The sequence below is a fragment of the Plectropomus leopardus genome, chromosome 12 (genome assembly GCF_008729295.1).
Source record: "Plectropomus leopardus isolate mb chromosome 12, YSFRI_Pleo_2.0, whole genome shotgun sequence".
NCBI classification, from domain to species: domain Eukaryota; kingdom Metazoa; phylum Chordata; class Actinopteri; order Perciformes; family Serranidae; genus Plectropomus; species Plectropomus leopardus.
This window is the reverse complement of record NC_056474.1, coordinates 25,883,358-25,908,043: the sequence shown is the minus strand read 5'-3', so window position 1 is coordinate 25,908,043 and position 24,686 is coordinate 25,883,358. Positions and strand designations below refer to the sequence as shown.

General features: G+C 40.0%; 1 protein-coding gene across 1 annotated transcript in view; it reads left to right on the top strand.

The window, feature by feature from the left end:
• Window positions 1-1,828: 1,828 nt before the first annotated feature.
• The window catches only part of LOC121951317 (disco-interacting protein 2 homolog C-like), a 220,820-nt gene continuing 197,962 nt past the window's right edge, over window positions 1,829-24,686 (top strand). The window contains 1 exon segment of the mRNA XM_042497594.1: window positions 1,829-2,043. Within this exon segment, the coding sequence (XP_042353528.1) occupies window positions 1,965-2,043 (79 nt within the window). The 5' untranslated portion in view covers window positions 1,829-1,964.

Here is a 24,686-nt window from a genome sequence, read left to right as displayed (position 1 = left end):
TTTAATCATCATTATTTTAATTTTGTCTCAAAAAAGAAAAACAAATCTGCGACTTTATCCGGAGTCTATGAAAATACATTTTGTTTTCCCGTTTTTAAAATCACCTATAGTATGTTGTACCTGCGAGGTGCATGAAGTCACAAATAATCAACGAGTGTCAGACAGGAAGATGAATGAGTATACCTTCAAAATAAAAGCATTACAACAGTTGAGGGGAAGAGAGAGTATTGGAGGAAAAAAACATAAAGACAAATTAGGTTTAAAAGCTCTGTCAGTGCAGTCTGTTTTACCTTTCACTTTCTTAAAGAGACTTAATGCTTCCTGTTTTTTTTCTAAATAACTATTTAAAAATGTGTGACAGTTGCTTCTGAGGATAGACTATACTCTTCCATTCAGTGATCTGTTTATTCTGTCAAGCATCATTTCCTACTGAAAGGTGGATAGAATTTGAAAATATAAAATACATAGCAGAAAAAATAATTGGTCTCAATTTTCTCAAAAGTACATCAGCCTAAGTGTTTTCTCTAATAAAGTATGAAATCAATATTATCAATATGAATAAATCAATTACAATAATAGTCTTATGTGCAGTAAAGCCAGACTTTATGGAATTGTAGGCTAATGTTAATGGAAACACTACATATTAGGAACATATTTTTTTTGTTGTGGCTGGATTGAAAGATTAAAGCCAGTCAAACATCAGTCAAGATATTGAGATTTTATTGTGATTTATTTAAAAAAAAAAAAAGTGAATTATAATGTTGTTTCTCCTTTAAACAGCTCATGTACGAGTCACAAGTGTGAGACATCAGTCTGTGTGTTTGCAGGCAGAGAGGGATCCAATTTGCAGACAAACTTTTAACATAGATACGCAGAGTATCAACAACACTGGGGCGTCAACAAATGCACGTGGCCAGGTTTAGGCAAAAAAAGCTTGTGGTTAGGTTTAGAAAAAACCATCATTGTTTGACTTCATTATAGACTGATGCACCCGGCCTGCGTATCATGCTGCCGCATCAGGTGCTGTCCGGCCCACTGGCTGAGTATTGTAATGCTGCAACAGCGGCAAATCTGTGGTATTTGACGATTTTGGAATGAAAAAAAGAAAAAAAGAAAAAAGAAAAGAAAGTTAAAAACAAACAAGGAAAGGAAATGATCTCAGAAAGTGTTAGAAATATGATGAATCTGTGACATAATTGTGCATATAGCCTATAATTATGATAATTATAAATATAGTTTATGGACATTTTTTCCTAGCTGTTGTTAATATAATACATAATTTTCTAAATCTACTCATTTCTTGCAATTTGTGGAACATCTCTTTCCAATTTTCTCATTGTCTTTTTATTGCCCATGTTTTGGAAATTGATCCAGTCAGTTTGCCCGTGGTCTAAAGGTTTCAAGAAAGAAATCCAGTTTTTCTTTCCCTCCCAATCCTTACTTTGTTTATCTGTCCTCCCTTCCCCTCCTCCCCTCCTTCCCTATTTTAGAGTAAGTAACTAAAATGGGGAAAATTGTGAAGTAAAAGTATAGGTCACATTTTATTTAGGAAATGTAGTAGAATAAACCTTCAAGTTGACATAAATAGGCCTATAAAAACTCAAGTAAAGTACAGATACTCCCAAAAAATGTTTAATTAGCCTAGGCTACTGTAACAAAGTATTATTATTTCATTATATCACATCACTGGTGTTTAGTGTGGGTTTGATCCACGAAATAATGCGTCTACCATTTTGGCTTTTATTTTTTCAGAGATAAACAGCGGAAGTGGACCCGCCATGTTTCCGCTAACTTGACGCTGGTGTGCGGAGAGCTAACAGCGCTGCAGCCGCACACAGAGCCACACGCAGAGACTCACTGTGACTGACTTTGGATATTTTGGGGATTTGAAGAGAAGCTTGGAGCGAGACAAGAGGGGAAAGGGGACGCAAAAACAGAGATTTAAGTCGGTTTCTTGAGGCGGAATGGCGGACCGGGACCCGGTGCCGCTTCCTGCGGAGGTGCGGGCCAAACTGGCCGAGCTGGAGCTGGAGTTATCCGAGGGTGAGTACTTGAATTTCAGCGCTGAGCTCCGGGCGGCTGTGCCCGGGCTCCGCTGCTGCTCTGCGGGGTGCTCGGGTCGCTGCTGGTCGGTCTCTGCGGAGAGGACCAAGCGGCTCAGAATTTAAACTGTGAGAAGTGTTGAACTCCAGCTGCCACAAGTTTAAGTCCTTATTTCAATTTTTATTAAACACGCACGCGCTTGCACACACACACACACACACACACACACACACACACACACACACACACACACATGCTGCCATAATGACAGCTTTGGTTTATCTGGTTTTGATTTGGATGCAGGGGATGTTGTGTTTTGGTGGTGTGGCAGTGAAGTGGGAACTGCATGCTTTGGGTGGACTGTAGTTTTCTTATAATATTTCTCTGATATATTCTCGTACAAATATCACACAAAACTGCCTATTTGGAGATTAAATGTATCATAAGGTACACAGAATTAATCATAAAATTATACAGAAATATCACATAAAGTTGTTATTTAGCACCAGGTATTAAAGGAATATTATGCATGGAAAAAAAATCCATAAAGCACTATATAAACCCTAAAATCCTTAATATGCACCAAACAGAACTACAGTAATGTTACAGTGATATTACCATAGTTGCAGCCACTGTTTTATATGTTTTAAAATGCATTAAGTGATCCTTAAGTGCCTAAAGTGTCAAGTGTCCATAATCCAATTTAAGATCTTCAGATTGCTTTTTTGGCAAATTGCAAACCAAAAATATGCAGTTTTCAACTATATAAAAAAAGAAAAAGGCTGCAAGTATTTGTTAGAATAGTAGTTTTAGGTTGACTGGTGGACTCATCTTTCCATCACAGCAGATAAACACCACCGTAAAGTACACATCACATGAATGTCTCTATTGAGCACCAGAGGAGTATTATAGCCCCCAGTGGGAATATCAGAGGAATGCTATAGAGATTTATCTTCTGGGTTTGTCAATAAGAAGTTGTTGTCGTCAAGATTTTTTTGTACACTGTCATATTGGAAAATCCCGTTCAGCAGAACTCTGCATGCTGCTTAGATTATGTGCACAGAGCGTGCAGCTGTTACCAGACACAGTTTTCACATGACACACTGCAGCCAGGCAGCTTTTGGAAGGGATGAATGATTCCCATTATGTTCCAGCTTCTCTCCATAACACCAGATCATATATTGGCTTCTTTTGCAAGACCCTGAAATGCAGCCTTGGTATTGATTTTCTCATTAGCCTCCCCCTTCCTCCTCCTCCTCCCCCTCCTCTTCTTTTTAAGATTGATATGTCACATTGCTGCAGACTCACTCTCAGCCTGGAGAGTTTCATAGTGTCATATTTCAGCTGCCTGCAAGCAGTGTTTTCCCTGTTTCTCATGGAGTCTGGAGGCTTTCGCGGAGCTCAGCCATGTATGGAGAAAGAAAGAAAAGGCAGAGAGAGAGGGGGGGAGAGGGAGAGGAAGCGATTTTAACAGCTGACTGCAAATGCACACATTGCATTTTAATGTTTCCACTGCTGCTGCTGCAAATGCAGGTTTCACAGGGATCTGCATCTGAGCTGAGAGAGGAATGAGAGGAGAGGAGGGGAGGGATGGTGAGGATACAGGTGACAAACATTTATATTTTCTTTCTTTCTTTCTCTCTTTTTTTTAATGTAAATCTCCACTTCTGAGTTGGTCCAACGTAAACAAGTGTGTCTGAGGGGAAATGGGGTCAGATGCCTCGTTGCATTATTTACATGCTTAGCTGACGCTGTAAATGCGCGCCGGCAGCAAATGCAAAGCTACCCCAGCATCCCGCAGACTTTGACCTAATTTTTCGATTTCCACGCATCATCCCTTCCTCCTCCACAGCTCCTTGCTGCCGGGGGGCAAACAGCGGCAGGAGATGACATTAACAACAGTCAGGTGTCACTACAGCTTCACAGGGGCCGCGTGTCCCGTTTAGGAGCCCTTGAGCAAGGCGTTAAACTCCTTTACCCCCCCGTCTCCCTCAGTTCCCTATGGAGGTTCATGATGATTTGTTGTCTGGAGGTGGAAAGCGATTTAGGTTGTCTGGTTGGAAATTGTAGTTTTATTTCCCAGTGAGAGGAGTGATGGATTGCACGCTGACTGAAAATAGAAATAATCTCTCCTTTGTTGCACAAACACCCAGCTTTTTATATAAAGAAAAAAATCATAAATCAAGATACCACATTGCATTCCAAGAGTTATTCTGAGCTCAAATGTTTACTTAAAATAAATTCACTTAGCATCCTCTTGCCCACTGAGCAGCTTCACTGAAGCAGCTGGGGGTTAACTGCCTTGCTCCAAGATCACCTCAACGGTGGTAAGGTGATGCGTCAGGTGAGTTCCTACAATTCCCAGAAAGCCATTTGACAACCCTCAGAGAACATGTGAGACAAATTAGCTGCTCAAAACTACATGTGGAGCTAAAGGTGTTGCCAAAGGAAAGAGAAAATGAGAGTGATGCCGTTCTTGTTGATATGCCAACCTGTCTCATGGCTGCGTTGCATTTTGGGATATTTGTTGCTATTGTGGGTGTGTACGTTAGTCTTTCTGTCTGCAGAATGCACTCTATTTGTGTAAAAGGCAGCTCAAAGAGCAGTCCATGAAAGCAAAACCTGATGTTTTACCGCTGGACAGTGTTGGATATGATGTGACGTTGAGTGCGTTTGTGTAGAAGTAGTTATCATTCTGACATACACCTGCTGAGTGTGAACACATCTTCTCTGTTAGTAGATCTGTTTTTACACACACACACGCACACACACACACACACACACACACACACACACACACACACACACACAATGCTGTAGAAATCAGTGTGTTTCTCTGCAGCTGCAGACTGACAGGTTGTCCTGAACTAATCTGGCTGTTGGCTGAATATTAAGCCCTGCCATTCAGCCCAGATAACAAGCTGTCCACCTCAACACACTGCAGATTACACACACACACACACACACACACACACACACACACACACACACTCTCAAAGCTAACCCACCTGACCTACAGTGTCTGTGCATTGTTGTATCTGCTGTAATTTTATTTTGCACCTTCCCATAGACCACATGTCTGTCAAGCAGTGTGGGCTTATTTAGATGTTGGCCTCTTTTTGTGAGTCATTTTCAGACCCCCAGTCTAGTAGTTTAATTAAGTCTTTAAGAGTTTTTCCAGACATTTTTTTCCTTTCTTATACTAAAATCACTATTAGATCATTTATTCATTTCAGTCTGAAGTTTCCTGATTGATAAATTGATCAAATTTAATCAGTGCAGGGAGTGATCTGCTTGTCTTTTAGGAAGCAACACAGTCTGTTCAAATGTTTCACTTTGAGGCTTTTTGAATAAGAAGGAGTCACTTGTAAACTTTAAGATTTTTCATCAATGGACCCTCCTACAAATTAAAAAAGCATTTATGCAAACATTTCCTGGCAGCCTGTGAAGTAGAAGCATCATTCTCATTGTCGTAATCAAGCTAAGTTACTTTAGTGTGTTCATCAGCAAAGTGATGCAGGGAGCAGATGAAAAACACACACTCTGCTACTCATTACCCCTAAACCTTCTTTCTTTTCTACTCTGAGTGGAGGAAGCATGCTCAGGCTAAAACATGTTGGTATGACATTTCAAAAGTGGATAAAAGTTACTTCAAGTGTAAGATTTTGTTGTTTTATCCTGTCATGGAGTGCATTTTTTTTTTTGAAAAATTGGGTTGATGTTGAAATTAAGCACCTCTTTCATAATGCTGTAGAGTTCCTTCCTTCTTCCTTCGGTCACATCTGGTCTGGATAAGATTCTCCTCCGTTATTTTAAAGCTCACACTCTTCTCTCTTTTTCTTTCCTGAAAGGTCCTTGTGTTCATGGCAGAGCAGAAACCTCCGCTCTGATAATTACAGCCAGTTAGAAAAGGGATTCCAGTGTCCATGTATGATTTATCGGCCCTGTTCTGGCCCACAGATGCTGTGCTTTCTGTTCTGAGATTAGCTGTGAAGGCGAATGTGATCTGTGAGGGTCAGTTCCCAGAATGCATCTCGCCAAATGTATGTTGTGTGGGTTCACTTGGTTTACAGCTGATCTGAGTTCAGGAGAGGCTTTTGTACTTGTTTGCTATCTTTGAGCTAAATTTGAAGAGGAATTTAGTGCCACAACTAAGAATTTGTTTTTATCAATAACTTGATTAATAAGATATTAGTTCTATTTAAAAAAATCAGAAAATAGTAGATAAAAGTACACTGTGATCTCTCTTAAGTAGTGTTGAACTACTTTAGTGAAATCCTGCTTTCAAAATTCGACTCAAGTAAAAGTTATTGAAGTAAAAACTAGTGATGATGTCAACAGCAGGTCTGTTTTTCTCCCTTCTTTTAAAAGCCTTTGTGTCCCTTTTTATCATTGTGTATCCCCTCTCTAAATTTGGAGGTTTTTGCGAGACAGTGAATGCAGCACAGGTGGAGCTCTCTGAGTTTCTGTAACCCTCAGCAGCAGTCTGTGACTTGCGCGTTGGATAACTGATCTGTTGATGTGTTGCTGATCAGATCAGATTGATGGATAAGAGCAGCAGTTTTTGCGATTCAGTTAAGTTTCCCTTTTAATGTGTCTGATGTTCTGCTGCTCCATCTGTGCCCAGAGTATCCTCCCTGCTCTGAGAGTGTGATACAGTGAATAACTGGAGAGTATTTCAATAGCACTTCTAATGAGCGTTCCAGCTCCAAAAATAGAAGATCTATATGTGGTGGCAGATGTTTTTATCGCGGGGGGCCACCACAAATAAATGAATATGTGGGAAACCCTGACTGCCATGTGGCATAATAGATAATCATTTTAATCATTAGTTAATCTGAATCCGCAAAGTAACTAAATCTTTGACAATAAATGCAGTGGAGCAAAATTGATGATATTTGACTCGGGAAATGTACTTGGACAGAAGTGTAACAGAACAATAAATTGAATTACTTAAGTACCTCAAAATTGTACTTAAATACAGTATTTGAGGAAATATTACATCCCACCACTGCAACTAACTGTTTTATTCTGTGTCCAGAGAATCAAATTTTGCTTCTGTGAAGCTTAAAGGGGCTGTCGTAGTGGAAAAGACAGATCTTCTGGTGCTTCGCTTCACACTCGTCAGGAGGGTAGGATGTGATGTGACATTTTGGGCAGTTATTTAGGAGTTATTCTGACGAGAGTCGAGTGACGGTGTCTTCGAGGAAAAGGAGAGCTCTGATCCCTCTCTCTGCTGACTGTGAACTCGTCTGCTCGCTGTTGGTACTCAGCTAATGTAGTATTAAAGGAATATTTTATGCCCCTCTTTAACAAGAAATTTGCTAAAAAGACAAAGTTTTTGTTTGACCATGTTTGAGATTTTGCAAGTCAGAGGTCAAGAAATATGAACAATTACCTTGTGACTGGAAAGACATTCTTATACTTTAAAAAGTGCAGAGGAGAATAACATTATTTGGCAAATATGTCTTGATATGAAATGAAATGCAAACAAACCATAAAAATAGGGATGCCTCCTGAAAGTCAAAGATTGGACCATCATTCGCAGACTCCTCAGTTGACTGAGATCATTTAAGTTACAAAATGTCAAAGAAAGTGAAACAAATGTCAATTATAATGTCTTATTTTGTTCAACCAACAGTCCAAAGCCCAAATATATTCATTCAAAACATGACGATGGAAACTGAGCAAATCAGCAAATCATCACAGTATAAGAGCAGGAAATAGCAGTTGCTTATACATTTTTAATTAATTAATCGGATAAGTGTTCAAACTCTACAGGTGTTTATCAAGAAGTTCAATTCCATGGGACAGACGGTGACGTAACATACAGTTTGCCTTCTTTTGTCTTACTTGTGCACAAATGCGGCAGAAAAACCTGACAATTGTAAATAATTACCCAGTTCAGATAAACGGTCTCCACAACCTGATTCATTTTTCATTTACTCGTGACTGAATCTCCAACAAAGATGTCATTTTGCTCTCTAGCAATCTGAACTGAACTGTGGGATTTCTTGCTGTTAAGAAAAGGCCAAACTCACTAAGCCTCCTGCGTCACAGCTTAATATATTCAGCCAGTGACATTTCACTGAATCACTTACAAGTTATTGGCTAAATAATGACATCTTCATAATCTGTCTACTGTTCTTTCATGTTCATACTTGCAAGTGAATTTTACAAACTTGAAATGTGGCTAAAGTTTAAACATTTAAAAACCGACCTTGAATCAGTTAGGTTAGATGAATAAAAACAACTCGCCAAAGGATCTTCCATTAGAAAAAAATTAAGAATAATATACTAACCTTGTTTGTTGATGACTGCCATAAGTGGCTGTATTTCATGCAAATTTGTGTAAAGAAAAACAGATAAACTGAATGGTATTCATTCAATCAAATGATGAACACACAATCAAGAAGACTAGCATTTGTTGAACACATTTATTTCCGTGTTTTCACCACAGTTTATGAAATGTTGTGTAAGGTGACTGTGATGATATTGCAGAAATGAAACATTTGTATGCTTTAATTTACAAAAATAAATATATTAAAACACCCCATAAATGACCTGCAAGAAACGTTTTATCTACTTGATTAAATGTTATTCATTACTTAACTAAAGTCAGTTAAAAGACAGGGTGATATCTTGACTGTTGCGACAGGTGGTTACCATAGCAACAAGTGATGTCACTTTGTATGATTGAAAACCAGGTGTGGCCCAACCTTTGGATGGGAGCTTGAAACAGATTACATGTAGTGTTGTAAAACACACACACACACACACACACACACACACACACACACACACACACACACACACAGACACACAGACACAAACACACACTTACCTTATCAGTGTGGCTGACTGTGAATGAATGCTCGCCTGATGATTGCCTGTGTGTCTCAGAGATGTAAATAGAAAGTGTTTCAGTGTGTTTCATCACTGATGTTTCTAAATCCAGATCTCTGCAAAGAGGACCAGCTTAGACTCTCCATGTGTCTCATGTTTGGAGGACGCGCTTCCTCGAGTTGTTCATTACGATTTGTGGCACTGAATTTCCCCCATGACCCCATCAACTAAGCGCTTAATTTGTCCTGTGCTCGGGTTTTATTGTCATAATTTTGTCTGTCGTGTCCACCTGTAATAATCCTATTTTAGTCACGTTTATAGCTGACATCTGAGAAAGATAATGAGACGGACTGGAAATAAATCTTCAGGTTAGTGAAGATTATGTTATATTATCCAAATCTGTTCTAAACACCCATCACAATTTACAGTCTAATTTCCTGCTGCTGCTGTAGTTATGTGCACAATGCCCTGTTCATTTAGGTTTTATTACAAACATTTTTCATTTTGACCTCCAAATAAAAAGTTTTGGATCATTTGGATAAACTGCTGGCTTGTTTACACTTTGCTTGAGTTTAGGCTGACTTTTTTAAAGGGTTGTTGCCACATTTTTCAGATCACAGCATTGAGCTTGGTATATATTCAATGTTATCATTGTACCTAAAGTAATAATGAACAAAACTACTACAACTGAACTCCTACACAATGAGAATGTTTCTATAACACATGCTGTTAAAACAAACAAATATGCAAGTCACCACTGGCATTTTACCTATTTTACACTTCAGTTACTTCGCTTAACTTAGCTTCAGTACAAATTGGCCACTTAAGCCCAACTGAAAAACACATTTTATCACTGCATATTGATTTAATCACATGACATAATGGTGGGAATTTATTGCTTTTATGTGCACTCCTTTTGAATGTTATCACTTGATTGGGCGTTATCAGACTCGTAGATATGGGTTGGAGGGGGCCTGCTACACCTACTAGGAGGTTCAGAAGGCGGTTATCAGCCCATTAAATCAGCCCAGTAAGTTAACTTTGAATTGAATTTTTGTGACGCTTAAGGTGATTTTCAGATTATTTTTTTCTAATTTTGCAATTATTTTTAGCAGAAACTCTAAATATTTGAGCTCATTTCACTCTACATCCTGCAGATTTAGCTGTATAGTTAATGCTGATGAAATATAGAACTTATTATAATTTACTGGTACTACAATGCTACAGGTAAATAAATGAATACTTCATTATTTGCACCAGAATTACCTGCTATTGTTCTTTGTGAACCAGTTTCCTTCTCAAAGTCATTCAGTGTTGTGTGTAAAGATTAGTCTACTGCAGGGTGAAATAAATGCTATTTTTGAAGAGATTTAGGATAAATGTCACTTTATGTCTGTGCTTGCTGTCCTGCAGCCCGTGGCCACTGTGTCTTCGTCTGCATCGTAACGTCTCACCTTTGGACCGGCAGTTGCCATAGAGATGTTATTTTCTCTCCTCCTTCCTGGGAGATTACGACCTGTGGGGATGGAGAGAGGCTTGTTCTACTTTAGTGGCACACAGCTTCTATCACACAGCAAGGCCATAAATTCATATTGGGTCTCTTTGTTGGCTCCCTGGAGCGATATAAGCGGTGATTCAGGACTCCAGACGTGCAGTCGTTTCGCGTAAATCTGACCGCTATCCTAACTTGACTCCCACTGGAGAAATATCTGTGGAAATTGTTGCTTTATTGCAGACGCAGGCTGTTGTTAAAAACAGTCTCTGGCGAGTCGGCTGAGGTGAGCAACACTTCAGATCCAGTGAGGCGACATCAGCCTGAGATGATCATCCTCGCGAGCTAAACAAACACACCAGACGTACAGCTGTGGAGGGGTGAAAACCTCCTCTGGGCACCAAAGTTTTTTCAGGAGGGAGACAGAAAAATTGTTATTTTTTTGTTTGTTTTTTATGTTTTTTTTTTTTTTTTTTAAAAAAAGGGTCTCAAATGCCCAAAGGGTCATAAAACTCACTCGGCACACAGAAGAACATGCAAAACTTTCCACTCAAGGAAGAAAGGCAAAATGAAAGTTATGGTTTCTTTACCAAACAGCAGCAGCTATTGGATTCCCCAGAGCACCAATGCCGTCTTTATCCACAAACACTTTTTCATGTGAATGCAAATCATCCTGCTGCAGCTATTTTCCTCCTCCCTGAGTGGCCTCCTCTTCCTCTTCTCCTTCTTCTTTATGAACCACTTTGCTTTTGGTAGACCAGGCTGCTGAGAGAGTTACACTTACTAAGAATTATACAGCACCCGCACACATAAGAGGTGAACAAACTAATAGAAGCACTTAATATAATAGCCCCAGCTGTTAATAGCTGTCGTTTCTTTTAAAAAAAAAATCTCTTGGACATACTGTTTGTGTTGAATGTAGGGATGCCAATTTTTGTTAATTTTCCTTTTGATCGCCCTGAACTTATTCATTGGTAACTAACCCAATAAGTTTAAAAAACAAGACGGGAAATACAAGGCCGCATTTCCTTTAGTCTGCCACTTTATTGCCTTAGTTAGCTTTAGCGCTACATTTCTCCATCCGTTTAGAAGTGGTGAAATTTCATGTTTTGTGATGTAAATGTCTCGACTTTCATTTATTCTTGGCTTCGCTGAGAGACAGCCGGCCAGCTGTGTTAACATGTCCACTGCCCAACCATCAGTTTCCACTGGTTCCTGGGCTGCTCCACACGGCTTACTGGGGTCTGGTGGGAGCTATGGTTAGCTAGCAAGCTGCGATGCTTACTCAACAATCAGTTGTTAATGCCGTCCCAGTGGCAGAAGGCGTTGTTGTATTGTAGTTACTGTATAGTTTGTAGCATTGGTAGCTATGTAAGCACCACTAGCCGTGCTGACACTGCTAACAGTGGTAACAGTGGTAACAGTGGTAACAGTGGTAACAGTGAGAACAGTGAGAACAGTGAGAACGTAGTCTACACTGCTTGTTCACCTGGGTGAGTAAGGGGGTAATCAGAGGGTGGGCACAATGTTTTGAGCTGCAGTGCTAGCTAGGTAGCTAACTCCTACCAGACCCTGCTTGGGTGCAGTACAGTAAACTGGAGAGGAGTAAAATTAGCCTATAGACCTACGTCTGTAACCAGTAAAAACTATTCTCAGTGGTTAACTGGCTAAGGGTTAACTGTTGGCATCCCTTGTTAATAAAAAAAAACGTCAGGTCGATGCCAGTGAATAGGGAAAACAATTAAATCCAAGATGTAATATTTAACTATAGACAAAAATAGCCATATAGATAGGCCTGTAAAGTCTATGCAGGCCTATATGGTTTTTGCTGTGCAGCTCTTAACAAACAGTCATCAGGATCATATGTTGAGGTTGTGATTGTCCTGAACAGCTAACGTAAACATCAACCTTCAGAGTATTAACAAAGCTTAAAAGCTGAGAATTTAAGTCCAAACACACCATGAGGCTGAGTTAAGCAGTGTGCAACAGCATACAGTCAGTCCACATGTTTGCCATCAGCTGTCGTCCTCTCTGGCTTCTCACAGGAGGCACAAAGCAGCATAAATATTCATCTGCTCTCGCTGTCAGCCTTGCAGCACAAACAAATCCGAGGGCTGGAAATGTCAGCGGGTTGAACAGCCGTTTGTTTCAGCCTGCTTCAGGTTGTCAGTTCTCAGTAGGAAGACAGAGGACAGGTTGACGTCCAGTCAGAAAACTGACAACAAATGAAGAAGAATCCCTCAAAATAAAATAAAAAATCCTGTGACTATAGGCAGTAAATGTTCGATTTTTTTGTTTTGAGCGTTGATAGAATAATTGGCCCCTTTCAGACATGCACCTCTTTATGTTAATATGACGGCAATATAACATCTCTATCTCATGTCTGAATGAACACCTGAGTCACTTTTATGTATACGTATTTTCAATTACTTTCAACACAACACAGATTTGAAGTTATTATGCTGTCAAATTATTGTCAAGGGCCTCAGATTGAATGCACTTAAATATGGTTAAAAACACGCTCTTATTGCGCCATCCAACACACCGCTACAGTTATTGGTAAGACTTTACTGTAAGCAGTTAATAAACTTATGATGTTTAACCCATTCTAATGTAGTTGTTAGCACATAGAAGTACATTTTTAAATGTATATAGAGTTTGTCAACAATTATAACTTCTCTATTGAAGAAATATTTATCTTACAATTGTACTACACTAAATTGCTATTCATAATCTGTTAACACGCCATCCTCCACTTACGGGTGGAATTACACAGGCTGACCATTTTCCCACCAAAATGAGCACGTAGGAAAACCCGCTAAAAGTAGTTGATAGGCTCCCCCCTCATTGCCAGTGGACCAGAGTCATGTACACGTTGCAGCAGTAGATGAGTACGCCTTCCTGTTTTTCTTCTGGTTAAAAAGGTGATATGTATATTAAAGGATATGTCACATTTTGCATCACAAATACATCAGAAGGTTAGGAAACAACAGAAAGCAGCACGGAGTCCATTGAAAATGTCCTCTTTTTTGTAGCTTATCCAGTTTGTCTTTCAAATTTGGTGCTGCCCTGAGATGTACTGGAGGGTATGTGCAGGTTTACGGGGTATACCTACCTTTTTTTCTGTCTGTTTACAGTATACTGACCTATCACCCTGTCAGGATAGTATACCCACCCAGCAGTTTCAGGCAGTAGCTCTTTAACCTCTCAAATATTTAAATATTCAAAAAGTAAATTTTCTCTTTCACTTTTTAGGATTCAGCTTTAAAAGGAACTCACTTGATAAGATGCATAACTGTCTGCAGCTGTTGCTTTCATCTTTACCCCAACATAAGAAGGCACTTAACCTTTCAGATTTCACCACAACTCTCAACATGTCTGAGACAAGACACGAACCCTCAGTGTTTTATCCTTCCCCTCCTCGTGATCTGAACGGAGATGGCATTTGTGCTTGCTCAGGCGATTTGTAAAAAAACCCTTTGGACGCTCGGTGTAATGGGCTTCGGCCACTCCATCTGCCATTAGGGTAATCAGAAGACCCCCAATCAGCATTTTCATTTGCTCCACCTCCTGCGTCAGTCTAATCAATGTCAGATTTCAGAGCCTGGTTTTACAACATGGTAGCTACTGATGCAAAAAGCCCCTCAATCACCTAATTGGCTTTAGAGGCAGTTGCTGATCATAAAAAAGTTGTATTTTCCTGCAGAATCAACAATTAATGAGCTGAGTTTACAATTCCCAGACGGTGGTGATTCTGTGTTGCTTTGTGGCTGCAGTTGTAAGTGTTTATTTTGAGCTCAGACTTTTTTTTGTTGTTTTTTTTACACACATACTACATTTGTTGGCAGCTGATTCTTTGGCTTTGTGGAGGGGTGCAGAGAAGGGGTTTCTGGGCAAAGTGTTGTGCATTTTCACAGTTTCATTTGCCAAACATTTGTTGGGTAGAAAAGTATACATTGGTAGCATGAGGTCACACAGCACTCAGTGAACCACAGAGTCTTAGAAATTAGGGCTGCGACTGTCCTGACCCACAGTGGTTGGATAGCGTTGTTGGGAAGCGTAACGCACACCCTCAGGTAAAAGATGGTAGCTCTGTCAGTGCTGTTGCAACTATTAGCACTGTTAGCTGTTAGCAGTTGGCTCAGCCACCTCCATGTTGAGAGCCATGTGGAGACAATGCTTGATCAGACTCTGGATCATAGACATGCTCTGAATGTCAGCTCCTTTAAGTCTCCAAAAACAGAGACATATTCAACCTGTGACTTTACTGTAAGTGACCAGTGAAAAAAGCAGTCAAAAAAGGTGGGAACCATTGATCCAGCTAGTTTAAAGAAAATTGACCAGTTCAATTCACTCTTCAATAATTTAAGCTAAAAAATAGCTCTGTATTTTGAGCTTGTAAGAAATAAGGAGTAGACATGCTGATGTTATTTAGTGATTCATCTGCGGTTCCTGTTTGAATGGGAGGTGTTTGTTTTTGTTACTAGCGTCCAGACTCCAGACCTGATGAGCTTGGCCATGGAAGGCCACGTAGGGTTAATCCTGTCAGACTGACAGGGAGAATTCACTCTCTGCCACAGCAAGAACATTTAAACCCTGTAATTCTCCATCTGTCCTCAGTGGCAGCTTGTGAGCGCATCGCATTCTTTATACATTCTGCATGTTTAAGATGTTAATGAAATACGACTGCAAAAATGCTCCATTTATCAAGTTTTTATTTTTGTCTGCTCTTGAATTATTTTTCTAAAAGTAATAAACAGTTTGATTATTTAAACCCATCACCAATACAAATAAACTTTATTTATTTTAGTTTTTAGTGCTGTGCCTTATTGTGTATTGCTTCAAGATACTGAGACATGCAGATTTTTAAATGAGAAATGAAAAAAAGAGACTTTTAGTGCACTTGCAGTTTTGTTAGGAAAAACTAGATATTTGGGATTTTACAGACAAAAATTACTCTATAAATTGAAATTATTTTGAAGTGTAAAAAGTTTTTAAATAAAATGTGACCACCAGTTGATCATCATGAAGCCTGCAAACAAGAATATAAGCAACAGACATATGAAAAGTTAATAATGCATTTTCTCTTACAAAGTAACATCTTTATGTAATTGTCATATGTTTGACATTAGATCAGGTTTACCCTCCTTTACACAGCCAGCTTTAATTTCCATCGTGAGGTCCCACATTTTCATCTATAATTAGGGAATTACAACATATGAAGTCACTCATCTTGGAAACAATTCTCTCTGTAGCTGGTGCGACAGCTTGAAGTAACGAAACTGCTGTCGGAAAAAAAAATATCCAGCGACCGCATGCAGCCCTGCAACTGTTCTCTGCCATGTTGCTCCTCAGTGAGGTGATGCAACGCCGGAGCAGGGGGGGAGGGAGGGAGATTTGGGGAGGCAGTGGGAGGGGAGAGGGGGGTGTTTCTGGCAGATTGCATCATTAAGCCTCTCAGACAGGCACTTTCAGCCCTCACTTGCTTGTTTTTTTCCCCTCTTCGCCACTTCCCGCCTGTCCCTGAAACTGGCGTTCTGCGAGGGGAGGGGGTGTTCAGAAAGTGAGGTCTTGAGGGGTGAAGGGAACAAAAAAAGCAAAGCAGCAGCTCCTCTGCTTTCTCACTGGGAGGATAAATGAAACTGATGGGGAAACACTCCTTTTTTTCCTTCTTCTCAAACACATGCCTCAAATATTTGCCTCTTTCTATCCTTCTTGTGTCTGCTGTAAACTTGTTTTTAGCTTTGACCCCGTGCGTGCAGCCCTCTGATCCCTTTAACCTTAACCGACCTGAACGCTGTCATGGATATTTTCCTTTCCATGTTGCTGATGGTGGGTAATTAATTACCAGCAGCTCTTGCGGCAGATGCTGCTTTTTTTAAAATCCACATTTATGTTCAAAGTCTTAAACTTAGTTTGTTTAAGTGTAGGTCCAAAACCTTAGCTCCATACCTTACAATATTTAAGCCTGGAGCTCCGTGGAGAATAATACTCTCAATTAATGATCCCAAGGGTGACACAGTTCGTCCAGCCAGGGGAGGGGGTGGGTGGGGGGCTGAACTGTGCCCAAGTCGGGCTTTAGGGCTTACACAGACAGTAGTCGGCCTGAGTTGGACAATGAGGCGCTTAATCCGTTTAAATGGTACAGCTTTATTAGATTCTCTGCAAAGGAACGAGATACGGAGCTCCCGGGTGATGGATGTGGTTGGCCAAGGGCTGCCTGATTACGATTTTGTTATCCTGCCTTGGCAACAGCACAATTGGTGTTTTCTCCCACAGTTTATTCCGTCCTCTTCGCTTGTTATTTATACGTCATTTAGTGCTTTAAGTGTATTTGTTGGGTTTTCTTTGATGCCATTTATCCTGTTGCTTTATTTCTTTGTCTCCTTGGAGGTTTCTTTTTCACTTGCACAGTCTATTTTTAATCATTTGTGCAATTCAGTGAAACCACCACCTCCTCTTGTAACATCAGTGGGTCAATAGAGGCTCCCTCTTTGACATTTTTTCACCCCTGCCTGGTTGTCCGTCTCTGCAGGTGAACACTGTAGCTTTGTCAACCAGTTTCTGTCGAGAGGTATGCTGGTCTTTCCTCTCACTGTGTGGAAATAGTCTTCTTCAAACACTGCTGCCCCGTGACTCACACACTGCCAGCCAGCATTTTTTACAGAGTAGCTAATGTAAAAAAGGCTTTGATACCAGTTGTAGTATGAAAACAGGTTTCGTCATAGCAGGAGAGATTGGTCCTTGTGATGTCGGAAATGGTGTTTCTGTTTCTTCAGGCTATTAGTAAGACAAATAAACAACCAGTGAGGCCTGTTGAAGTGTCTTTGAGCAATATTCTAACACACTTTCTGCTCTCTCTGTATAAACAGTCTCTGTAATTACATGAGCTATGTGAATAAACAGTAAAATATGCTTTTAAAGATGAGACACATTTGCAGGTCAGTACAGCTCAGTTTATTATATACACCTAGCTAAATATAATGTCGTCAAAACATTTTGAAAATAATCTTTCAACAGTCAGAGGGCACTTTTACTAGGCTTGGTATCACTGAAAGATGTAGACTTGAGGCTCAGACACCTGAGTTACAAAAATAACAGCTTGACTTGGACTTGACTACACAGGTAGTGACAGCAAAGTTTTTTTTCTCTTTCAAATGTGTGTGTCCCTTTGTATCATTTGGTGTACCCTCTCCAAATTTGGTCTGTGAACGCAGTGCAGCAGAGGTTTTCATCAGTTCCTTTGGAAGATGTTATGATAGTGGGGGGCAGCCACAAATAACTGAATGTGTGGGAAACCCTGTGATGAAAGCACTGAGAGAGAATCAAAACAGTATAGAAATGCTGCCTGTAAAAACCAAAACAAAGAGCTGAAAGATGCTAAAGTGCTTCTAAAAGCTTAAGAGGAATTGCAGTTTTGGGTGTAATTCTCTGCTTGTTTGTCACTGTGACCGACTCCTTTCACATGACATGTTGATTATCAATATAAAAGTATTCTTTATTGCAGCTTTAAAGATAATGTCATAAAAGTGTCTTTACATTCCTCACTTTAGCTGCAGTGCTCTGTTTTTTAAGGATAGGTTGCCCATCTGCTGTAAAATGCAGTGGAATATTTAATCTTCAGGCTTATTGAAAGGACTTTATCTTGAATTTGATTTGCAATTTGAAGTCTTGAGACAATATCTGGACCTGTCCCAGAAGTACTGAAAACAGCCTTGATCACTGATATTCATCATGACCCCATCTGCGATACATATATTCTGATTGTTTTGAGCTATGGGCTTGTAAAATCCCAACTATTGGCCCCTTTGAATGCACCGATGAGCCCAAATGACACGGAGCCACTCACCACATGTATCATGTTGAACTTATTGTCCAAAAGTCGTATTTAATACCCCGAAGCAGGTTTTTAACTCTCGTAGGTCACAGGAGGAGGCATCCTGATCTGCGCAGAAAGTACAAGTGATGAATTCCATCTGTGTCTCTTCTTCTTATCCCTGGAATCTGCCTAAAATTGCCCTCATCCTTAAAGACATTCTCCAAACTGGTTTAAACCACTTTGGAGATTAGAACGTTGTTGGCTTTAGGGAGACGAGAGGAGATGGATAAGAGACGCATTGTGCTGTGAATGTTAACAATGCCACGGCCTGCTGGAGCCGAGGCCCGGGCAGTTGGAGGTTTGGCTGCTTGTTTGTCTAACGGTATGTCAGGGTGATAAACCTTTGTGAGCAGCGCGGATCCAAAGAGCCTGCCAGGAAAAGCTGCCTGGCAGATTAGTTGCAGTACTACGTGGACAACGTTTCACTGAGCACCTTCCAAAACAAGACCACACTCACACGCTGTGCATGAAAAGACCATTGTAACAGGTCATGCAGTTGTGTGTTCAGGCTTAAAATCTGCAAAAATAAAAGGATCTTGAACAATACCAGTTGTTTCCAGAGCAGCTTGAAGCAGCTGGAGTGATCCGCACGCCGACTGTCATGGAAAGTCTGGCACACGCTACGGCAATAAACTGAATTCTCATTTCTCCCTCCTGGAAGCAAACTTGTAACACTTAAAATCTTCACACTCACAGCTAAACATAAATAAAGCCCCACAAACTGGAATGTAAATTAACGGCATTTGATGTCAAACTGATTCAATAAACCGGAGAGGCACGCCATGAACTTGGAGTCAAATGCTGCAGCTGAATCAGTGGAATCTCTTTGCTGTACGTTCCCCTACATTGGCTGTGTGGCCCCTGAAAATCCTCCTAAAGCTGGTGGCATTACCTCTGCCCAAAAAAGTCCAGCCTCCATCTCGTCTCGGAGAGGAGGAGACTCTTGGCTTACACTTAGTCTGCACTCACCGGGGCGGGAGAGACTTTGGCAGCCTCTTCCCAAAACGTACGAAGGAACCGCTGGAGAACCTCAACCTCTGCCTCCCTCTTTGTATACAAACCATGTCGCTTCCCCCTGTATTAACGATGGGATCCAACCCCGGACCTGACTGTTAGGAGTCTGGAGCGCAGCCAAGTGCAGCTCGGCGGGGCGTTGGAAGTTTACAGTGCTCCAGATGGTGTCTTTTACATATGTAAATAAAATTGCCTCTGTACTTGACAAATAGAACCCTCCCTCCTTCACACTGTTTGCTGACACCCAGGTGCTGATCGTGCACAACTGGCTTTGAACTCTACCTCTAACATTACCGAAGCTATTTCTTTTGTATATTCAGGCAGATATGTAATAAGAAGTGTTTCTGTCATTCAGCCAGACCTCATTGATTATATACAGTCTGTGATGTGACTCCTCCATGATTATGACTCAGAGGTCAGCAGGTGCGAAAGCAGCAGATGACGATCATGCATTGAAATTACTCGTCAGAGTTTTTATGTGAATGTAAAGAAACATAAAAATGCCACATTTGGATTAAATTGTTTAAGAGTCATTTTTTATGTTTATTTTAAAGAGCAGGTGTAATTTAGGGGCTTAATTTTTCTGTTAGCTCTTCAGATGACCGAATGTCATTTTTATTGCTGTGTTTTGATATCACATATTAATCATCTGTAGCAGTTTCTTTTCTCTCCTCCCACCTTTGTGTCGTTTTCATTTCGGGTTTTAATCTTGAATAGGGCGGGGGTGACGCGTCAACGTAATCGACGTAATCAATTACGTAAATACGTCAATTCATGTAACGTGCGTCGACGCGTCACATTGTTTCACACAGTGCGCGTGATGGAAGCGTGAGCAGCGCCGGGCGTGTTGTTTTTTGTTTGACTTGAATTTTACATTCTTTTATTTATTTTGCTGTTGGATTGCTAAATGTAGATTGCACTATATTCCTTTTACTTGAGTGGAACAAGCTCTTGCATTAATTTTATTTTGGAGAGACTTTATATCAGACTGTAAAACACAGATTACCATTTAATACTGGGCTATTTTTTGTTGGGGAATAATGCCCTGCAGTGTTTGAAAAATGTTATTTTCGGTAAATTTGTTTTTATATTAAGTAGTAATAAAAAAATAATAGTTATATCAATAAAAAAAAATTGATAGATTAATCAATTAATCGAAAAATAATCAATAGATTAATCGATAAAAAAATAATCGTTAGGTGCAGCCCTAACCTTGAAATCTCACTGTGCAGTAGTGCAGTGCAGCACTAACACCTTTTTTTTTTACACCGTTGATGGTTTTCCTTTTTAACAGAGAGAGAACCTAATTTGCATTTTTATGCCGTTGGCTGGGCTCCATGACCAGGGGGTGGATTTATCTCGGTGTAATCAACACCGGCACAAACAAAGAGAAACAGTCTTGGGATGATTATGGAGTCATGAAAATGACTTTGCACCAACTGCTCATGTTTAAAAAGCTGCAATTTTACAATTCAGCTTAAAGGAATAGTAACTGCGTTGTGTGGAGAACAATGTGTTTGGTGTGGGGGGGGGGGGGGGGGGGATTTTGGGGGGTCACAAGTTCAGGCAACAGTTAACATATCCATCAGCTGCAGTAGTCTGACTAGCACTGAACCTCAACCCGCTGCAGATATCTGGATTGAAATGTTCATGAATTGCTTAAAAATGTAAAACACTAAAGAAGAATTGGGCATTAAAACAAGATACCTTTCAGACATGTTTCACAGAATAAAGTCCTGGTGAAAAATGGCCCTTTTTTACACAAAGATTGTGGATTAGGGATGCTATGTTCTTTATGGCAAATTTCCTTTCCTTTACATTGACGATTTACATTGATTTTTACATGTTTGTCTATTTAACCAGTTATTGAAAGTTGATTATCGGAATTACTCGCTATAATTGTCTGTCATTGGACTAATTGTTTAATCAGCTAGTTGCTTCAGCACTATTTAGTGTGTTATGAGTATTTTGTATTTTTCATTATTACTTATTTTATTTTGGTGGGCTTATAAATCACATATAAGTTGTGTTTTGAACGTTGCCTCACACTTAACTTTACTTAGAAACACCATGATGGGAAAATGGTGAGGACCAACAACTTGCACTTTTGTGAATAGAAAGCTCTCAAGTTTATTGAGTGATAGCCTTTCTGTGCTGCAGCTTCTGACCCTTAAAAAAAGGGGTAGAAACCTTTTTCACCCATGTCATCTGTTAATGTGCGCATGGCTGTCTAAATGCACAGAGAGGCAGTGTGTATGCCGGGAGGTGTCAGAGCGTTGTAGTGATTATCTAAGTCCAGCTCACTGATGAAGATGGATGATTTGTAGACATCCTCCCTCCCTTACAGAGGTTGTTCTGCTCCTCATATGAGCTGATTTTTCTCTCTCTGCAGGAAGGACGGATGGGTATTTCATCATTTGCTCCTTTCAGGCTAAAAACAAAAACCAGCTTTCCATATTCTTTTTTTTTTTTGTAAACCGGAGCTCACCCACCCACAGCCCTCAATTTGCTCATCAATAGCATCAAATGACCTCCTCCTCAGTTCCTCGCTCTGTTGTGTAATCCTCAACAATGTGACTTTTCTGTGCTGCTTCAAATAAGCCATTGTACATTTTTCTTTTCTTTTTTAGAAAGAGCGCGAACGGTGTCTTATGTTACACAGACCCCCTTCTCTATGGTTTGTTTTCTCACATAACTAGGCAACTGGGGGAGCTTGGAATCAGTAAGTGAGACTGCAAAAGTGCTTATTAAGTCCTGCTGTATGTTCCCGTTGTTTAGAATTGGACACTTTATCCTAAACAGTGAGAACACTGCAGAAAGATTTGGATGAAAGTGTCAACCAAATGGCAAATATTACCCCAGATTGTTACGTGACAGTGAATTTGACTGGTTTAAGCCAACAACGGACATGCTTTCAGAGTTACACAACACTGACCTACTTTGAATATAATGAGGGCCATGAACTATGAGAATTATGTCATGCTAAGAAAGCTCTGCAGGGATCCAGCTGATCAGTCTGTGGTCACAGCATCTGTCATCACAGATAGAAGGCTTTGACCCTTGACCTCCTGTTCACTGGTTGCTTTTATGCTGACGATCTAGGAAATGTAATGTATTTAACTTTCTGTTCTGGTCTTGTTACATTTAAAATGTTGCAAAAGTGATTCAGGCCCTATGTTCTCTGAAATGCTACCCTGTAAATGTTTCCTTTCAAAGTCTGACACTTTGACACCCAACCGACCCTCCACACACTGACCCCTAGAACGTAGGTTCATCTGTTGAGAGTAGTCTCAAAAATGTACAACACATCTCTGCTGACCATAAGAAAGTACTGTATCTAGCAATTTAGTTGGACTTACACAGCACTCTGGGCAGCTTTTTTGTTGTTGGCCCTGAACATAGCAAACTATTTTAGAAATTTGAGATTTTGTACTCAGAATTCTTCTAATGCGAAGGCATAAAAAACATATACATGTTCATGTTTTTAGTGTGAGGCTTTAAAGCAGAACTGAAGGGCCACTGACAAGTACATTTTAGTTTTAGTCTTTTTACTTAATGCAGATGAAACATTTTCATAGTTTTGTGCAGAGTTAGAATCCATGAGGCATCCTTCTGTGTCCCCTCTATGTAGACCTTTTTGTGGTCCACAGCCGAGATGGAACTTGTCATGAGTACATTTTTCCCTCAGCAGCAGTTTGAGGAGTTTAAGTTGTGATCCGTCTGATCAGATCGATGGATAACAGGAGCAGTTGCTGCAGAAGCAAGTGAAAGTGAACTTTTAGAGCCAGCGCAGTTAATGATTAAATTTCACTTTACTGCACCTTGCATTCTGCTGCTCTGTCTGTGCCCAGAGTATGCCCTCTGCTTGGAGAGTGAGGTATAACTGAATGTTATATATATACATACAGTGTATTCTTTCAAAACACAAGTAACATTGCAAAACTACATCCTACATCTCTCATTTATCTGTTTCTTTGGAATTTTTACACATTACAACGTCTTGACATTTGGCTGACCCTTTAATCTCGATATATCTACGATACAGTGAGCTGGAGGCTCAATGTCTCTGTGTGAAGCATTTTTCAACTGTTGCTGAGATCAAACCTCCAGTCTTTCAGTTACAGGATGCTTTGCCATGCTCTGGCCTCATTGTGGCATCGCTCCAGTAATGAGAGTCTGTTTTTGGCCAATGTTGTCAGTGTTATCTAAGTGTTTGGCTGAGTGTGAGCTGTGAGTGGTGGAAGCTTTATGTGTGTGTTTTTATTTTATCTATGTACGGCGGTTGTGTTTCTGTCTGATAGCGTCTCATCCAGATAATCACTCCCACTCTCTGCTTCAGGGATATTAACATGATGTTCAGCCTGGATCCAGATTTTTATTTTTATCTCCCAGACAAAACAGTCCGTGGGCAGGAGTGTGCGTCTCTCAACTGCGTGTATGTGAGTGTGTAGTTGGATTGGCCAGGTAGAACAAAAAATGTGGCTTAAACATGTTTTGGGCCCAAAGTGGAATTTGACTTTACTGGTCCCTTGAAGAAAAAAAAAAGAAGAACAAAAAAGAAATAAATAAATGAAAAGCAATCAAATTTAGTTTGCTGGAAATTGTTGAAAATAATTCAACAATTAATGTTATGTAGGTTAAAAGCAAATACACATATGGATTTTATTCTCATACACAGATTGAGATGATCGACTCTTTGAAAACCCTTGTGGTGGACGATTGTGGCTCAAGAGGTAGTCTGTATCATGCCGATGTATCCTTGGGCAAGATATTGAACTCCAGATTGCTCCCAGTGGCTTTGCCACCAGTGTGTGAGTGACTTAAACTCAGTAGCAGGTGGTGTGTATAGTCTCGGTCACCAGTGTATGACTGTGTATGTAAATGTGACGAGTGTAAAAGCGCCTTGAGTGATCCCAGGACTGGAAAGGTGCTATACAAGTACAGAAACCTGGATACTGTTATAATTGTGCGCACACGGAGATGAAAAACCAGGTTTAAACATGCTATTTGAAATATGATCACAGACTGGATTAAATGTGTAAATGCAGTGACTCATTAATGCTGTAACATAGAAATATCTAGTGAATTCTGATAATGTAAGCCGCCATAAGCTGTGATGTCGCAGATGCTCAGTTTGCTTTTGGCTCTTTATGGCTTTGCAAGCGCTAATTTAATAACAGCTGTGTAATGAAATAGCATCTCAGAATGCAGGGAAATGTACCTTTTAAACAAACAAAAAAAGTGGTAATCACTATGCTAAATGTAATTACATTTAGGAAATTGATGGCAATTTAGCAGCTGTTTCTCCTACAGAGTCAAACATGCAATGAAATTTGTTCTAAATGTATCAGAATGACTGTCATTATAGGAGACATTATATATATATTATAAGACACAACAGGCCTACATTAT